Source organism: Trachemys scripta, chromosome 4 (genome assembly GCF_013100865.1).
Source record: "Trachemys scripta elegans isolate TJP31775 chromosome 4, CAS_Tse_1.0, whole genome shotgun sequence".
NCBI classification, from domain to species: domain Eukaryota; kingdom Metazoa; phylum Chordata; order Testudines; family Emydidae; genus Trachemys; species Trachemys scripta.
This window is the reverse complement of record NC_048301.1, coordinates 20,148,607-20,160,638: the sequence shown is the minus strand read 5'-3', so window position 1 is coordinate 20,160,638 and position 12,032 is coordinate 20,148,607. Positions and strand designations below refer to the sequence as shown.

At 42.2% G+C, this 12,032-nt stretch overlaps 1 protein-coding gene across 3 annotated transcripts in view; it reads left to right on the top strand.

The window, feature by feature from the left end:
* The window catches only part of TDRD9 (tudor domain containing 9), a 162,821-nt gene that overhangs the window by 105,970 nt on the left and 44,819 nt on the right, over positions 1-12,032 (top strand). For all 3 annotated transcript variants that reach the window (XM_034768443.1, XM_034768442.1, XM_034768444.1), the window contains 3 exons: positions 1,582-1,626; positions 3,769-3,822; positions 9,078-9,194. In XM_034768443.1, coding sequence (XP_034624334.1) covers positions 1,582-1,626; positions 3,769-3,822; positions 9,078-9,194 — 216 coding nt within the window. The remainder of the gene's footprint in view (positions 1-1,581; positions 1,627-3,768; positions 3,823-9,077; positions 9,195-12,032) is intronic.

Here is a 12,032-nt window from a genome sequence, read left to right as displayed (position 1 = left end):
GTGATTTGCCTTTACACAAGCCATGTTGACTCTTTCCCAACATATTGTGTTCATCTATATGTCTGATGATTATGTTCTTTATTGTAGTTTCAACCAGTTTTCCTGGTACTAAAGTTAGGCTTAGTCGCCTGTAATTGCCAAGATTGGCGTGGAGCCTTTTTTAAAAATTGGCATCACATTAGCTATCCTCCAGTCATCTGGTACAGAGGCTGATTTAAGCGATGTTACTTATCTTGGGTGTTGTTTTTTGCAATTTTATATTTGAGTTCCTTCAGAACTCATGAGTAGATACCATCTAGTCCTGGTGACTTATTACTGTTTAATTTACCATTTTGTTCCAAAACCGCCTCTATTGACACCTCAATCTGGGACAGCTTCTCGGATTTGTCAGCAAAAAGGATAACTCAGGTGTGGGAATCTGCCTTGCATCCTCTGCAGTAAAGACCTGTGCAAAGAATTCGTTTAGCTTCTCCACAATGGCCTTGTCTTCCTTGAGTCTCACTTTAGCACCTCAGTTGGCCAATGGCCCCACTGATTGTTTGGCAGGCATTTTTGCTGTTAATTTTTGTGTCTTTTGCTAGTTGCTCTTCAAATTGCTTTTTGGCCTGCTTAATTATATTTTTACACTTACCAAGGTTTATTCCTTTCTATTGTCCTCAGTAGGATTTGACTTCCAATTTTTAAAGAATGCCTTTTTGCTTCTGTCTCTTTTACTCTCTTGTTTAGCTATGATTACATTTCTTTGGTTCTCTCACTATTTTTATTTATTTGGAGTATACATTTCATTTAAGCCTCTATTATGGTGTTTTTAAAAAGTTTCCATGCAGCTTGCAGGCATTTCACTCTTGTGACTCTTGTACATGCATCCGACGAAGTGGGTATTCACCAAGAAAGCTCATGCTCCAATACGTCTGTTAGTCTATAAGGTACCACAGGACTCTTTGCTGCTTTTACAGATCCAGACTAACACGGCTACCCCTCTGACACTTGACTCTTGTGACTGTTCATTTTAATTTTTGAGTAACTAGCTTCCTTGTGTTTGTGTAGTTCCCCTTTTTGAAGTTGAATGCTACTGTGGTGGGCTTCTTTGATATCCCCTCCGCTCCAGTGATGTTAAATTTAATTATATTATGATCACTATTACTGAGCTGTTTAGCTATATTCACATCTTGGACCAGATCCGGTGTGCCATTTAGGACTAAATCAAGAATTACCTCTTCCCTTGGGGGTTCCAGGATTAGCTGCTTCAAGCTAGTCATGTACGGTGTCTAGAAATTTTATCTGTGTCCCATCATGTGGTGACATGTACCCAGTCAATATGGGGATAGTTGAAATCCCCTGTTGTTAATGAATTTTCTAATTTTGTAGTCTCTCTAACGTTCCTAAGCATTTCACAATCACCACCACCATCCTGGAGTGTTTGAATTAGGGTAGGAAAAATAAACTTGGTTTTTTCCTACTACAGTTTTCCATGCAAGGTTTGGAAAAAATATTTGTTACTTTTAAATGTGCTAAATTCATTTGTTGTGATAGACAATGCAATATGTTCTTGAGAACTAAAAAAGCTATTTGTTATTTTAGGCATGGCAAGCCTGCAGACGAAGAGGAGAACTGAGGCATCCCAAGGTTAGTTAATGGTTTTTTTTCGTCTGTGGTAGAAGACACTGACACTGAAGTGTCATATTTCCAGCACAGGAAGCAAACCTCAAAGTAGTCTCTACATTAATCTTCAGCTTCAAATACTTGTAAATGGGAAGTACAGGCTGAGTAATTTGTCAGTAGTTAGATGGTACAGCATTCATTCAGAAACATGAATGGTGAATTACATTATATTTCACTATAAACTTTCAGTCTGTGTTGCATATGATGTGTAGCTTTATAAAGAATTATTTGCAGCTATAAAATAGTCTTGCTGGATCCTGACCTTGCTCCCAATCCAACATTAATAGGCTGTGCCTCTCTCTTAATTGATATCAGAAATGGTCCTTATTCATGACTCTAGGGGTTGGTCATGCTGTGTCTGGTGGTGTAAATGTAGTGACTGTCCACAGTCAGCAGGTTTTGCATCTGCCAAAGTAGTAGTATATAGTCCACTTTTTGACTCCTGTCCTGATCCTTTTTCCCGCCCCCCTTTTCCCATTTGGTCAGCCTTTTCTGTTGTGCTCCTTTCTCTACCATAATGAAAGTACAGAGTAAAATGCACATTCCAAGTGGAAGAAATACTCCGTGTTTAGGAAGCCTTTCTTCAGCAGTGCTGGTGAGCTCTGCTAAAACTGCTCCCAGCCCATGGACAGTCATGTTGGCATTGAAAGGCACTCCAAGTTCATCAAACATACTTGGCCTCTCCCACACCTTAGATAAGTCGCAGTTCCACCATCAGGGTACCTAACAAAGCAAGACACCTAGAATCATCTCTAGGAGCTTCACAGGGGTATGTCATGAACTCCCTTCCAAACTCCAATGGGACAAGCTCCCTAAAGACAAGAAATCCAGCACCCCCTCACTCATCTTCTAAAAAAGCCCTGGGGAATCCTCCTAGCCTGTTCACCATAAAGGAAATGATCACTTACCTCCCCAAGAGATGGAGTTGATGGCTTTATCCCATAAATAGCTTCTAACGTTTAAACAGAAAAAATCAAGGGATCAACAACAACAACAAAAAGGCTGTCCAAAAGATGCTTCACTCTTTATTCATTCTCCAGCTCTGGAGGAAGGGAAACTTGCAGATTCAGAACTGGGAGGGGAAGAGATCAAGAAACAAAATTATTACTGCTACATATGTTTGAAACAATAGCCAGGAGAGGTGTAGAAACAATTGAAATTAATCTTGATAAAGGAGAATCAAACCCAAGTTCAAGGTAATTTCCTTCTTTCTCAAATCAAAGTTAGCTCCACCATTCCACTACACTCTTCCTTCAAGGAAGTCATGAGGAAAGAGTGATGGATACTAAATAAAGGGGGAAAAAAGACTTGAGGCAAGCTCCTGAAGTGGTTCTGAACCCAGGAACCTAAAGATACCTTTCATTACCTATTGAAAAACAACTCCTTTATTGCCCCCATGGCAAGAGTCAGTGATACTCACAGAGGTTTTTCCCCGTTAATGACCTCATCCAAAAACACAGAGCATGATGTGTACAGATTGAGGCCATTTTGGCGTCTCTCAATACCTTTCTGATTGTTACATACATCATGAGCACCAGCGTACATTTACTGAAGCTCCAGTGAGTAGCCAGGACAAATTATCCGCAGGACCTATCTGTCTGATGTCTGCTAAAACTGTGCATCCAGAAAAAGTGAAATCCTGTTTTCCCAGGGCAATATGTGTAATGAAGGAGGCCATGTGGAAGGTTTGGACTGGTAAGTTTATTTAAGGTACTTATATGGCCCCAATTGCTATGGTATACGAGTGCCATAGTTATTATGTTGATTTAGTTGGGGATTGGTCCTGCTTTGAGCAGGGGGTTGGACTAGGTGACCTCCTGAGATCCCTTCCAACCCTAATATTCTATGATTCTGTTTCTAATTGATATCTAGAATCTTTACACCTTTGGAAATACATGACTGACGAGCACATGGGTATGTAAATAGTGTGGCCTAATTCTGCAGCTTTCTATCGTGATTCTGGACTGCTTATCCGATATCTACGCAGAGAGCGTCAGAGCCCATTAGTGGTAGATTGCAGAAAAAGTTGGGAACCAGTGTGGAAATAAACAGGTAACAAATATTCCATGTATGTATTATATCATTAATTTTCTCTGTGCCCTTCAGGAAGAACTTGACTGGGGTCGAGCAAATTATATTCAGATCAAGAGAATCAGAGAGGTGAGTAGAAATGGGCAACAGTGTTTGATATTTATCAAGTATGTCACTTTCCTAATTTTCTAAATATATTAGGACTCTGGATGAATCCGCTGCTCTTTAAAAAATAAATAAATAAAGAATTAAGATATTATACTTGCACTTTTTTGGGTACATCTTTGCAAGAAGACACTACATTTAAAGTGAAGTAAAACTGATAAGTATTTAAAGGTCCTCAAATATATACATCTTAACCTCTTTCCCCAAGATTTACTTGTTATACCGGTACCTGAAGTACACTGGCTGGAGTTGGAGTTTTGTGGGTAGTCCTTTTCAATGCAATATAATGTTATACTCTATAGTTGGAGCAATTTAAAAACAGTTATTAGGACAAATGTAACAAACACAACTGTATCATGAGCATTAAAATGGGTAAGTTCTATGGCATTGTGTTACTAACATTACTACAGTGGATAATGGAAACTGCTTATCACAGAAGTGCTTCAAGCTTAATGTGGCATGCTGAGTGAAAAATAATTAGAACTCCTGAATAACCTTGATTAGCCGAACATGCCTTTGCCCCTTACACTTGCTAGTAGCAAGGCTCCTAATTAGGAAACTGCTTTGTTCTCTCTCTCTCTCTCTCTCACCATGGTCCCATCACAGCATGTTCATAACATGAGTACTGTTTGAGTGCAGCATGCAAAGTGCACTTCTGAACGAATATGGGGTTCAAAAACATGTAAAAAGGGAAAGCTCCCATAGTAAGCCATCCCATGAGGAATAGTGGTGAATGTTAAATGAAAGTACACTTATTTAGTTTGCATATCTGTCACACTTTGTTATAAACTACTGAATTACAACATCTTACTAAAATAAGCTTGCCTGTGCAATCTTTAAATTGGTATTATTATACATATATTGTATGATAGTCTTTAATTACATGATCAAATACTGTTTTTTCCACAGAACTCCTGTCTCATTCAGCATTTAGGATGGATGGTGCTCAGTGAATGAATTCAATATTTTTTTATCCTTTTACAATGAGTGGCACCAGGCCTTAGTGCACATACTATCCAAATCCTGCCCTGAATGCAGAATTAACTTCCTGATAGGCTTTTATAGGGCATTCGTCACCACAACATCTGAGTGCTTCAAAATCATCATTATCTTTACAACATGGCTTTGAAAGAGGTGATGTCATCCATCCCCATTTAACAGCTGGGGAACTGAGACACAAAGATTAAGGACAAAATTGTCAAGTGTGCTTTAAATTTAAATTGAGATGCCTAGAGCTTGATTTTTCAGACTACTTAGCATTTTTCTGGCACTTCGTATGCTCAGCTTACAGCACGCCTTGAGTTTGGTTGCAGCTGTGAGTGTTGAACACTTGTCCAGATTTGGGCTCAGATGTATCCAGTTAAGTACCCACAAAGTAAGAAATGCAGAGTTAGTGGCTTCCTGTGGAAGAAATTGGTTTTTGTGAGTTGCCCAGCATCACATGGGAACTTTGTGACAGAGGCAGGGATACTGTCCAGTTCTCTAGGGCTGCATTCACCTGTCGTAACCACAAGACTGTTCTTTCCCTTTCTGCTGTCCCCTGCTTTCTTCAGCAAACCAGGTTAGGGTCCAAAAGACAGCAGCCTCATTCCCTGCACAACCCCAGTTTGATCCCAGGACACAGTCCATCCTATGCAATGAATGAGGCCAGGGTCCTGTGGGGAAACATAGTTTTTAATTGCATGTTCACATACTATCATAATGCACACATGCAAAGGGGGGTGGGATGAAGGTTGCATGGACAATCTTTCTGGCATTTCCTAATTTTGAGTAATTAACTTTGCAACCTCAGCTTTCCTTTTACTTAATTTTTTGGAAGTCATTTCCTAGATGTAAAAAAAAAAAAGCAAACTGAAAAAAACGACGTTTCACTGCAAGGAGCTATATTGACACCCCGACTCTCACACTTGGGCAATTAACAGGGTTGGAATATTTGTATCCGTACCTCAAACTTCCATTATGTGGGCTAATTGAATCAGTGGTGCTGTTAAGACTATTATTTTCTATATGGATCGGCAACTAAAGGTTGATGACATAGTTTGCCAGTAGGTTTCACAGCTATTTTTAGATACACCTCTACCTCGATATAACGCTGTCCTTGGGAGCCAAAAAATCTTACCACATTATAGGTGAAACCGCGTTATATTGAACTTGCTTTGATCCACTGGAGTGCACAGCCCCGCCCCCCTGGAGTACTGCTTTACCGTGTTATATCCGAATTCATGTTATATCGGGTCGCGTTCTATCGAGGTAGCGGTGTACCAGAAGAATCATAGAATATTGGAAGAGACCTCAGGAGCTCATCTAGTCCAGTCCCCTGCTCAAAGCAGTACCAACCCCAACTAAATTATCCCAGCCAGGGCTTTGTCAAGCTGGGCCTTAAAAACCACTAAGGATGGAGATTCTACCACCTCCCTAGGTAACACATTCCAGTGCTTCCTCTTCGTCCTCTATGCTACCTGGGTAGGGAGCATTGAGAGCACAGAAGAGTCCCTGCTTTCAGTTCCAATGTCTGGTGCTGCAGCAACTCCCAGCAACTTGGAGGAGTAAGTGAAAGTCCTGCTCAGGTGCTGCAACGTAAGTGCTGATGGAATCTTCAGAGAATTTTTCTGGCTTGTGCAAATGGTGATTTTTCAAAGGGTTATAATTCAGCCATATGTGAGTGGATTTTCACCTACCAGTATTCAAGTTCCTGTTCCAAAGCATGGAGGCACTAGAGATTCTCATTAAAATGATTGTAAGGTATTTTTTTTAATTAAGAATTGGCCAAAATACGTTTTCCCCAAAACTTTGTTCCTGGGAATTGCTGAACTATTTTTGTTGAAATTTTGTAGGAAAAAAATTTCAGGCAGTTTCAGCCTGAATACTTATAAATTTGCTAAAGTAAGTGACTGAAAACAGGGCCTTAGAGTGCAAAGTAACCTTAACTATAAGCAATGCTGCCAGTCCTACCTATAATGGAGATGACATCTGGGTGACTCTGTATTTAATGGTAGAAATTGCAGAGATATTGAACAAAAAATAAGGATCCACCTGGATAAAATTGTGTGAAAGGGGAAGAGTATGTTGTTACTAAACACTTTAGAAAATTTTAATTATATAATGAACACAATACCAAGAGGAAGGTATTACAATATGTGATGAGATGACAACAGATTATCTTCAGCTGAAGAACAGGAAGAGCTTGTATCTTGCACAGGAATTCCTTCTAGGAAAGATGGTTTAATGTCATCGTTTTGGCCAGACTGCATATGAGCCCTAGAGAAGTTCATGTTGACATAATGGTTAACAAGTCCAGTGTGCCCAGCCACTTCAGCATCCTCCCACAGGGTGCTGCCATACCTCCAAAAAGTAAACTGGTTAACTTTTCAGATTGCAGTTTTTAACTGTCCTATCCAGGAATGTGGGTTTATCAAGGCAGCCATCTTGATTGGGCTTCTGATCAGGGTTGTTGTCAAAGAAAAAATCCACAGGAGTATCAGTTTCCTGGAACTTTATGCTGTGTGATGGGCACTGTTAGTTCAGAAGGAATGCCTGATTGGCTACTATATTATAGTCCAGCTGGACAGCATTTCCACAGTTGCTTCCCTCAGAAAGCAATTGGGTGGGGAAGACATTAAGTGTGCATTGTTGCACAGGTAAGACATGCCTCTTATTTGGTGGACCCAAGATCACTTAGAGTTGCAGGGGCTACAGGAAAGTGATGAGCAGTCTTCTAGCTTCACAGAAAGCTTAACAGAACATACTCTGCGAAAAGCTGAAAGTTTGCCCACTGTTATAACTACAGAGCCAGGCTATCCCTTAAGGCAAAGTTAGATGGGGTTGTTGGCTGAGTTCAGGATGCTGTGTGCTTGATCACCGCCACAGCTCCCTGAAGATGCACACCTTTGTGTTGGCAAGTGTCCTGGATAACAGAAGGAAATTCAGGCTGGCCTCTCACCATTACATAAAACATTTTCTTCAGAGAGCACAAAAACCTTTGTGTCAAAGGTTATTTCATCTCTTCTTCCTCTATTTCTGTGCTCAATGCATGATGTACTTTTCAGGTAGGTAATTTTGCATTATAGAGAGCTCTCTTGGAGGATGGATCTGGAGCTGTTAATCGGGGAGATGGAACCCCATGCTTTTCCCTCTGGGGCCAGATGGTCAAATCTCTTAACCAGCCTTTTTAGGAGTAGAGATATTAAGCTGGTGTGAAGAAATATTTCTTTTATAGAATAGTGTTGATAAATTGTATAGTCAATTGCTTGACCACAGTTTGGTTTGTTATGTAATGTACTCAAGAGCCCAAATAACCAATGTCAGTCAGGTTCAGTAATATGGTACTGGAAAAAATTCTATATGATTCCAGTCTCCGAAGAACAGTCCCATGCAGCTATGTTACATTCACTTTATGCAGAAGGTGTGCTCCTCAAGGTACACGTTTCAGCTGGTACTATTTATATGATGGTTTTTACAGATTACATCTCTCTTTACATGTCCCTAAAATCCAACCATCAGTTTGTCCAAGTTCTCTACTTTGTTGTTCTGTTCCTTCCTTATCTTTGTTTTGAATACTAGCTTTCTAGGTACGGGTCCAGGAAGTTGTATCCCTATCTGGTACTAAGACAGAGAATGAAATGTATCTTGATTTTGGCAAGTTTCCTATCTGCTTGTGCCAGATGCTTACTTCAGCAAATGCAAGATGGTATGGGATATTTAGCATAAGTGAACAAGATTCTGATATAGGCCAGTTTAAGCTATATCACTTTTAGAATATTTGTGCTTAATGCTATCGGTGCTTATTTGCACTATATACACCTCTACCCCGATATAACACTGTCCTCGGGAGCCAAAAAATCTTACCGCGTTATAGGTGAAACCGTGTAATATTGAAGTTGCTTTGATCCGCCGGAGTGCGCAGCCCCGCCACCCAGGAGCACTGCTTTCCCGCATTATATCCGAATTCGTGTTATATTGGGTCACGTTATATCGGGGTAGAGGGGTGTGTGTGTGTGTGTGTGTGTCTATATATAATACATGTTATATATTAATGTGCTAGACAGCGTATATTAGTCAACAATAATATATTGTATGAAATTGATGCCTGTGGTTCCTACAAACATGGATAGGAGCTTCCCCATTTTGACTGACAATTTCTATTGCAGGTTTATATATTTCTTATTTGTGTTTGTAAATGGTTTTAATCTGTTTAGCCTTACTTAGAATTAAAATTTCAGGTGGCTGAATTGTTTGAAGAGCTGAAGAATCGAATAAAACCATTCAACATGTATATTAATACTCAACCACCTGTTCTGGATCTGGAGTATATATACAAACAGCGCTTCATTTTGCAGGTAGGAGGATTAATATACATAGCTGGTTTCTTGATTTTTCTTTTGGAGTGGCAATACTTTAATTTACAGTACAATAATTTATGCCAGCAAAAAGTTATCTGGCAGTTGCTAATAAGCAGAAGTCAGGTTTGTGAGGCTGCAATCAGGCAAGGAAGTGCTGGGAGGTGCTTTCCCTGGCTGCAGCTCTGCAAACCTGCCTGCAGGGAAGGCAGCACCTGAGGTGTGGGGCAGGGTTGCAGCCCAGATGCTGGGGCTTTCTTTGGGAAGTGGGGACAATGGGTCCCACAAAGCTGCATGCCTATACCCCTTCCTTCCCTGTGTGCAGTCCCACCACAGAGCACAGTGTGGAAGATGGAAGGAGATGTGTGGTGCAGCTCCGGCATTCGGGCTGCAGCCCCTCTCCCTGATACTGCTCTGCCCATAGCTCTGCCCTCCCAGCCCAGAGCCCCTTATCTCCTGAGTGTTCCATGTGTACAGCCAGGTTTGTTGGGCTGCAGCCCCAGAAGGAAGGGCAGCAAGGTGATCACTGGCTGCAGGCAAGTTTTGCAGGGCTGCAGCTAGAGAAGGCATGTCCCAGCACTTCTTCCTTAGCTGCAGCCTTGCAAACCTGCCTGCAGGAGGTCTCTGCACATCCCATTGCTTCCTTCTGGGGCTGCAGACTCACAAACCTGCCTGCAGGTAGCGCCTTTCTTCCAAAAAAGTTTATTCTTGAGGGAATTCTGCACCTAAAAATTATGTATACAATATTTTTAAAATTCTGCAAATTTTATTTGTCAAATAAATGTGTCTCCCACATGGCAGTGGGGAGCATAGGCCACTGGCTGCACTGAGGTGGGAGATCACCCTGAAGCCCCCACCTGCCTGGGTACAGGGACTCAGCTGTGAAGTTGAACCAGACCCTGACACAGTGCAAGGGCCGGGCCTGCCCCAGAAACACCCCAGAGCTCTGTGCCAGGCGCACCAGGTCTTAGTGGGCAGAATCAGCCCGGCAGGATCCAAGTGTGGAGGGGCTTAGTGTGTGGGGATCTAGGTGTGGGGTGAGAGGTTTCTGTGTGCAGGTGGCTCAGTGGGAGAGCTGGATGCACAGGGGCTCATTGGGGGGTGCAGGGGCAATGGGACTCTGCAGGGGATCCAGGTGAAGATGGTTGGGGCTCAGTGTGTGGGGGGGGGGTCTGAGTGTGGGAAGAGGGGGGCTCGGCAGGGGGTTTGGGTGTGGAGAGTTTTAGTGGGGGGGTTCCAGGTGCTGGGGGAGTGGGGCTTGATGGGGTGAAGGTCCAGGTGCAGCTGGTTGGGGTTCAGTGGGGTGGGAGTCTGGGGGTGAGGGATTCGTCAGGGTAGGGCCTGTCTAATGGGGGAGTCGTAGCTGCTGCCGGGGAATGCTGCATGCCGGGCTCCCACTTCTCCCTGTGATTTCCCTATCTCCTTTTCTTCTCCATCTCATTCCCATCTCCTACTGCCCCATGCCCCATCCTCCTCCCCTTCCCCCCACATTTCCCTCCCCCTGCTCTAGTCCACCCCCTCTTCTGTCCCCACTGCTTCTTCCCCTCATCCCGTCAGGGTTCCTTCCCCACTCTGAACTCTGGGGTAGAGATGTGGGGACCCACATGAAAGACCCCCTAAGCTTATTTTTACCAGCTTAGGTTAAAAACTTTCCCAAGGCACAAATTTCACCTTTCCTTGAAGAGTATGCTGCCACCACCAAGTGATTTGGACAAAGAATCAGGGAAAGGACCACTTGGAGTCCTATTCCCCCAAATTATTCCCTCAAGCCCTACACCCCCTTTCCTGGGGAAGGCTTGAGAATAATATCCTCACCAATTGGTACATGTGAACACAGACCCAAACCCTTGGATTTTAAGAACAATGAAAAATCAATCGGGGTCTTAAAATAAGAATTTATTAAAAAAAATAAAATAATCACCTCTGTAAAATCAGGATAAAAAAAGAACAAGTTAAAAATCACTTAGAAAAGTTAGATGCCGGCAAGTCACCAGGGCCTGATGAAATGCATCCTAGAATACTCAAGGAGCTAATAGAGGAGGTATCTGAGCCTCTAGCTATTATCTTTGGAAAATCATGGGAGATGGGAGAGATTCCAGAAGACTGGAAAAGGGCAAATATAGTGCCCATCTATAAAAAGGGAAATAAAAACAACCCAGGAAACTACAGACCAGATAGTTTAACTTCTGTGCCAGGGAAGATAATGGAGCAAATAATTAAGGAAATCATCTGCAAACACTTGGAAGGTGGTATGGTGATAGGGAATAACCAGCATGGATTTGTAAAGATTGGAGAGGGTCCAGAGAAGAGCAACAAGAATGATTAAAGGTCTTGCGAACATGACCTATGAAGGAAGGCTGAAAGAATTGGGTTTGTTTAGTTTGGAAAAGAGAAGACTGAGAGGGGACATGATAGCAGTTTTCAGGTATCTAACAGGGTGTCATAAGGAGGAGGGAGAAAACTTGTTCACCTTAGCCTCTAAGGATAGAACAAGAAGCAATGGGCTTAAACTGCAGCAAGGGAGGTTTAGGTTGAACATTAGGAAAAAGTTCCTAACTGTCAGGGTGGTTAAACACTGGAATAAACTGCCTAGGGAGGTTGTGGAATCTCCATCTCTGGAGATATTTGAGAGTAGGTTAGATAAATGTCTATCCGGGATGGTCTACAGTATTTGGTCCTGCCATGATGGCAGGGGACTGGACTCAATGACCCCTCGAGGTTCCTTCCAGTCCTAGAATCTATGAATCTAGGATAGAAGATAACTTTACAGGATAACAAAAAGATTCAAAACACAGAGGATTTCCCCTCCAGGCAAAACTTTAAAGTTATAAAAACAGG